General features: G+C 40.6%; 1 protein-coding gene across 1 annotated transcript; it reads right to left on the bottom strand.

Annotated features, from left to right (window-relative positions):
* Positions 1 to 1,989: 1,989 nt before the first annotated feature.
* Positions 1,990 to 2,936, bottom strand: LOC101356194 (putative olfactory receptor 2B3). Its single transcript, XM_012554321.2, is given in 2 exon segments — positions 1,990 to 2,753; positions 2,756 to 2,936. Coding segments are annotated over 2 exon segments (930 nt in total). The 3' UTR covers positions 1,990 to 2,004.
* Between the last annotated feature and the right edge of the window lie 4,706 nt (positions 2,937 to 7,642).

Below are 7,642 nucleotides of genomic sequence, written 5' to 3'. Positions count from 1 at the left end.
CATCTGTGGAAAGAGACAATGGAGGAGCTCAATATCATTAGTAAAAACAAGGCCAGGGGCTGACTGTGGAACAGACCATCAATTGCTCATACGTAAGTTCAAGTTGAAGCTGAAGAAAATTAAAACAAGCCCACGTGAGCCAGAGTACCACCTTGCATGTATCTCACCATGTGACAAAGCAAATAAAACTTTCCATCATAAACTATGTTATCCTATCCACTGAACCATAAAATTGAACATGCACAGAAGAGTTCCATGATAAAATGAAAAGTACGTATGAGTTCAGGTCTAGGTCATAGACTTCATAATCAGTGGCTAAGACTCCCATAGTTTTTGCTCCTAATATTTTACTGCCTCTTCTCAACCCACATGAAGAATTGCCTCTAACTAGTTAACAATGGCTTAGTTTACAAAGGATCTGCACAGTGTGCTGACACTATCCCCACACAAGGTGGCACTGAGTGTGGTGAAAGAAAATTCTTCCTGTGGGTAGAACTTTGAATGGTATATATGGCTGTCCATGTCGTATGGAATGAGAGACGGCCTGAAGTGTAGACATACACTAATTCATGGGCAGTTGCTAATGGGTTGGAAGGCTGATCAGGGACTCGGAAAGCAAAAAATTGAAAGATTAGTGACAGGGGATCTAGAAGAAGGTATGTGAATGTACCTCTCATGGAACAGACATAGAATGTGAAGATAATCACATCCTATATAAATGCATATAAGTGAGGATCCACTGTGGGATACCTTGCAATGGTCAGGTGGACAAGATGATTTCATTCAACCTCTTTCCCTAGTGACACCAGTACTTGCTTCCTCACTCTGATGTAGCCAGCTGCCATAAAGTGAGCTGCTCTATGGAGAGGTCTACATAGCAAGGAACTGAGGGATGCTCTGGATAACAGTCAGGAAGGAAATGAGGCCCTTTGTCCAACAGCCTACCAAGAACTAAATCCTGGAAACAACCAAGTGAGCTTGGAACAGTTCCTTCTCCAGTTGAGCCTTTGGATAGCTGTAGCCCTAACTAATACCGTGATTGCAGCCTTGTGAGGACCCCTAAGCCAGAGGACACAGTTTAGCTTTGTCCAGATTCTTGACCCACAGAAACTGTGAAAAAAAGAAATATTTGTTGTTTTAACCCACTAAATTTTACAGTAATCTGTTACACAGCAATAGATAACTAATACAGACAGATTGCAAATGGTCACAAGGAAATTTGGGGAGGTGATGAATATAATGATCTTGATTATGGTGATGATTTCACAGGTATATATATATATATAAAATAACTCATCAAATTGTACACTTTAAATATCTATATTTCATTGTGTCAATGTACTTCAATAAAGTTGAAAATGCATTATGAAAAGGGTGTGGGTGGGAGATTTTCATGCAAGTACTGGGAGATTCTACTCCCCTTACAAACATCACTTTCCTAAAACAGAGCTCCTCTCTTCAGTGACATGAGGGCCCAGATCTATATGCTCCTAACAATACTGGATTAAAACTGACATATATTACTTCCCTTCACTCTATTTTCTATGATCATCATTGAATTATCTTGAATTGTTCTTTCTTTAGACCTTGTCAAAGCCCTGATTGAGCTTTAGTCAGGTCACTAATAGGAAATCTGGGAGCCATCTAGTGCCCACCAATTTGAACTTATTTCCTAAGTCCAAAGTTCATGAAAACACTTAGTTACACGTTCATTTATTAATTAAACAGATGACTTAATTGATGCCAAGATTTTGCCAGGTCTCATAAACTGGTGATATAGAGACATCAGATATGGGCTCTGCCTTCATGGAGTCCACAGTCTGATGCCTCCATGCTTGAGGGGCACTCACTGCCATAGCCTTCCACATGCTCCCATATATAATCTTATTTAAGGTATCCATTAATCTTTCATGAGTGTCCATTAGGTATTGGAAGCATTTTGGATGGAGAGGTTATGTAGGCTGTGTTCCAAGTTTGGTTGCTGCTGCCCGTGTTCCCATGACTTCATTCTGGCACTTTTCCCCACTCTGTCACTTTGAGGAAAGCCCGTTTCACATCTTTGTTCCTGAGGCTGTAGATGATGGAGTTGAGAAAGGCAGAGATCACATTATAAAATAAATCCAGCTTCTTTTCCTCTACTGGGGAGGCCTCAGAGCCAGGTCTCATGTACATAACCATGCATGGTATGGAGAACATAGTGACCACAGTGATGTGGGAGGCACCGGTGGAGTAGGCCTTGAGCCGCCCCTGGGCTGAGTGGATCCTCAAGATGGCAGCAAAGATGTTGATGTAGGCAATAATGATAAGGGAGAGTGGGACCTGCAGAAGGATAAAGCTCAGGATGAAATCCACTCTGTCATTGAGAGATGTATCTGCACAGGCCAACTTCAAGACAGCAGGCACTTCACAGAAGAAGTGATTTATTTCATTGGGACCACAATAGGGAAGAATCATAGCAGAGACTGTGTTTATCAGGGCACAGCTAATACCCCAGAATCCACAGAAGGCTACCATTGACCCACACATAATGACCTTATACCTGAGAGGATGGCAAATGGCCACATACCTGTCATAAGCCATGATTGCAAAAAGCCAAGACTCAGTGATGCCCAGCAGTAGGAAGATGTACATCTGAGCTACACATCCAATATAGATTGTCTTCTTCTGGCAAACCATATGCACCAGCATCTGGGGCACTGTGGTGGTGACATATCCCATGTCCAGAACAGAAAGGACGCTGAGGAAAAAGTACATGGTGTGTGGAGTTGAGAGTCCATATGTATCAGGGTGATAATAAGCCCATTGCCCGGAAGGGCGATGAGGTAGAAGAAGGGGAAGATACTGAAGAGAATAACATTTGACTCAGTATTGCTAGAGAATCCTAGAAGAATAAACTCCATAAGAGAGCTGTGGTTTCCCCAGGGGAAGTCCTGCATCCTTTTTCTTCTGTAGAGAAAGAACAGAGGTATCATAAATAAAGGTGAAATCTTCAGATTCTAACAAAGCTGTTGTTCATGTATTAAGAGTGTCAGGTACAAATAGTAGAGTAGTATATATTAGGGCACTCACAAAGCTGGGAACCAAATATTTTAGAAGAACTTCTATTTGATATGAAATGGCATGTTAACATTGTACTATTTTAATCCCAGTTTACTCTGAAATTCCAAATAACAAATTCCACATTTCAAAATGTAGGACTTACAAAAGGATAGTTTAAAACTGTGCCTTGCACTTATTACTTCATGTAGCTTATAAAAGATTTCAAAAAGATCAAGGAAAGAATTGAAGAATAGAGAACATAGTATTTGCTGTGAGTTACACATCCCATGGGAAGGACTGGGGGTGTCTTCCCCTCCTTTGAAGCTCCTCCCAAAATTGGCTTCAGCGGGACCACTTGAAGAGCTTGATGGATGATGAGTACTCTGGAACTTTAGAGTCACAGTTATTTAGTGTCTGGCGTAAACCTGTAGTAGCAGAAAAACAACTATTATTTGAAAATGTGCTCCACATGAAGAGTTCATGGACCAGAGGTGGGTGATACATGACAGAGCAAGAGAGAGAGCGCTAGAAATGGGTTGTCTTGGATCTTCTGGTTAAGGCATGAATTCTAGATTCAGATTTTCTAAATTTTTAATTAATACCTGCTACTTATCAGCTGTGTGATCTTGGGTAAATTCTTTAATCTCTCTGTGCCACATCTGTAAAATGAGGAAAATAATAGCAAACTACCTCTCAGGCATTGTGAGAATTAAATAAGTCAATACAAGAAAAGCACATAACATAATAGTGACCTGGCACATAGAAACTCTCAATAAATGGTAGATATTACAATTACTCTTATCATCTTTTCCAAGAGGGTCACCAGTTGGGACAAAGATATCTTAGAAGAAGGAAGGTGGAGATAAACCTCTGGATGCTTAGAAGATGAGAAAGAAGTTTTAAGAGATGAGTTCTCCCTTATCAAGAGAACTGCAAGTGAAAGATCTTCAGAGATAGAAAAATCGTAGAAAACAAGGACAAGTGTTTCCCAATGCTGAGCAAGATTCAGTATGTAGTGACAAGCCATTACTCATGCTGTAACAACTAGAAAAAAAAGAATAAATTGCAAATATCATAATTTTAATAATAGTGGAAAGCTATGGAAGCACAGAGGAATAAATGAACCAAAATTACAAAGAGATATTTTTAAAAAAGCTTTCCAAGGTAAGCTGATGTCACTGGCCATGTTCTTCCCTGGAAGGATTTGGTAAGTCTCTTTACAGACTGTGAGTCAGGCACAATATAGGAAGAGGGACTTTACTAGGGGAAAGATAAATCAGCAGAGCTTCGACAGCTGCATTGAGCTGACATGAGAGATGGAAATCTAGAAGAATTCTCAAATTCATGGCTTGTTTCCCCCATAGGTCATCTGCTGAGAGTTGGGGCAGAACAGAAGGCTAAGATGAAAAGACAGAGTAAAATTCCCTTATCTCACAGTTCTTAAGAGATCATCTCTCATTAGAGGAAGAAGCCTGAAACAGATTCATGACAGGACTCCTCTTGAGTCCTTTGCAGCTGGAGTGGACTGAGTTAGAGTCAAGTTATAGCCCAGCTCTGACCCATCTTAACTCCTGTAGAGATTAATTCCTTTTCTATATAAAAGATAAAGAGTGAATGTTCTTGGGGGGTGTGGAGAGAAGCATTAACTTTATAGTTCTTTTATACACAATTTCCATCAAATAGCATTTTGAGATATGTGAAAAGACAGGAAAATGTGACCAATAATCAAGAGGGGGGAAAAAAACCCAGATATTAGAAGCAACTCACAAATAACTGATATGCTAGATTTGCATACAAAGACATTAAAGCAACTGTTAGACACAGAAGGAATTAGGATTTCCGGGCAACATGGCACTATAGACAGAAGCACCACGCCGTCCCTCCACAGCAAAGACCTGAAAAACTAAGTCAAACAGAGACAAACGTCAATCCTGGAACCCTAAGCATCAAATGAGGAGATAAAGAACTCAGTCAAGTACCGAATGGAATAAGAAACTGACAGAGAATAGAAAGTGAGAAGAGATACATGCAGAGGTCCCCTATCAGCTAACGTAGCACGGATTCACCAACTTGGACTCTTGTCAGAGATCAGCAAACAGGGAGTACGGGAAAGCAGCTTCATGGATCTCCCAGCAGGAGATATACACTTTCCCACCCCCAACTCTTCTTCACCCCCACTAGGCTTCCTCTGCTTCCTGTGGCCACAGTCTCTTGGCTGGGAGGCACCAGCTTCAGCCCTGTGCCACTTGGGTTCCACCCCCAACACTGGCCGACTCCCTGTGTGCCATTTGTTTGTTGCTGGTGTTGCTTTTTCCCACTTGTTTTGATTTCTTCCATACCTCTCACCACCTCCCTGTTCTTTCTCTCAAATACCTGGTTCCATGTGCCAACTTTGCTTCTTCTTGAAAGGCAGTGAAACGCTGCTCAACTGTGGAACTGCTTACCAGCCCATGCCACCACTCTGGTGAGATCCCCAAGGCTTTTTTGTTTATTTTGATTTGTTCTGTTTGTTTGTTTGTTTTGTTTTTCTTTTCTCAGCTTGGGAGACCCTTCTAGCTGGACTGTACTGCACGGCTTGGGAACTACTTCCCCACTCTGCACAGCCGTGCGGTGGGATCCCTGGGGGCATTTCTTTTGTCTTTTTTGTTTTCTTCTTTTATCTCTTTTTTCCTTTTTGTCTTTCTTCATTTCTCAGTTTCTCCTTTCTATACTTACTTTCTCTTCCTGTCTCCTGAATACTTGGACTGTGTGACATCTCTACTCCTTCTAGCCAGGCTATATACTTCTTGGCCTGGGAGCCACTTCCTTAGTCTTTGCAGCTGCACTGGTGGGATCCCTGGGAGCTTTTCTTTTCTAATTTTTATTTATTTTTTTCTTTTTGTTTTTCTCCATTACTTGGTTTCTCATCTTGCCATTCCAACAGCAAGCTCCCTTAGCACTCCTTTTTTTTTTTTTGGTTGTTAGTTTTTGGCTCTTGTTTCTCCGCTTCTCTTTCCCATACCCATCTTAATGCCACACATCACACTCTCCCCCATCCTTCCTGCCTACCTGTACTGTGCATTGCACATCACACCCCTGAGCAGCACAGGCATGGCCTACCAGAACCTGTCCTGCACTGATTCTTGACCAACCCTGTCAGCCCTAATACGTGACACAAACAACTCACCCCATCCCAGCAACACCCTTTCAGCTGGACCTGCCCTGCTGCACCATAGCTGAGCGACTGGCCATGCCCATTGGACAAGGAGGTGAAAACTATTGTGCCCACACACTAGCAAACAACAAAGAATACACAGCATGCCTGCTCAGACGTACCCAAATAAAACAAAAAAGTAGGACAAAACAAACTAATCTACAATTCATAACTGAGAAAAATAACTACTGAATGTCCCAAAGACAGCAGACAATATCAAAACATAAAAAAAAAAAGGACAAGATAGTTCCAGTAGGCATCCAAAATAAAACACCAGATGACTTTCCAGTAGAAGAAAAGGCACTAGGGAATTCAAATCTCTATATTCAGAGCTATCCAAGAGTTGAAGCAAAAAGCAGACAAAAATGAAGAAAAAATAGACAATTTCATAGAAAAAGCAGACAAATTCATGCAAACTACAGACAAAAAAAATGGAAGAATTCAGGAAAATAATACAGGAACAAAATACCAAAATAAATTCACAACTAGAAATCATACAAAAACAACAATCAGAAATCCAAAAGATAAACAACAAGATTTCAGAATGGTCAGTGTCATACAAGGGCTGAGGAGCAGGTTTGAAACGATGGAAGACAGGATCAGCGAAATTGAAGAAAAATACTTGGATATAACTCTGGTTGAGGAAAACCCAGAAAAAAGAATGAAGAAAAATGAAGAAACTCTGAGAATTATGTGGGATACAATCAAAAGCAAAAATTTGCAAGTGATCAGAGTTCCAGAATAGGGGGAGAAAACAGAAAAGACAGAGAAGAACATTGAAGAACTGCTCACAGAAAACTTCCCCAGTATCATGAAAGATGAAAAGCTGACCATCCAAGAAGCTCAATGAACACCACATAGGATAGACCCCAAAAGAAAATCACTAAGGCATATAATAATCACACTCGCTAAAACCAGAGACAAACAAAGAACCCTGAGAGCAGCTTGAGAAAAACAAAAAGTCACATACAGAGGAGAAACGGTAGACTAAGCTTGGATTATTCGGCAGAGACTATGCAGGCAAGAAGGCAATGGGATGACATATATAAAACTTCGAAAGAAAAAAATTGCCAGCCAAGAATAATATACCCTGCAAAACTCTCTTTCAAATATGATAGCGAAATTAGGACATTTCCAGATAAACAGAAATTAAGGGACTATGTGAAAACCAAAGCAAAATTACAAGAATTATGAAAGGGAGTACTTTGATCTGAGAACAAACAACATCAGACTACAGGCTGAATCTAGGATACAAGATTGTACCAGCCAGATACCAACCTAGGAAATGAACTCTCAAGGACTATCCAAAACCAAAAGAATTATAACAGGGAACCACAGAGGTTAATCTGTAAATGACAATAACATCAGAACACTAAAAGAGGGAATAAAGAACGTAGGTACAGAAATTTC

The sequence above is a fragment of the Trichechus manatus genome, unplaced genomic scaffold (assembly GCF_000243295.1).
Source record: "Trichechus manatus latirostris isolate Lorelei unplaced genomic scaffold, TriManLat1.0 scaffold00015, whole genome shotgun sequence".
Lineage (NCBI taxonomy): Eukaryota > Metazoa > Chordata > Mammalia > Sirenia > Trichechidae > Trichechus > Trichechus manatus.
The sequence above is the reverse complement of the archived record's forward strand: the minus strand, read 5'-3'. Positions and strand labels throughout refer to the sequence as shown.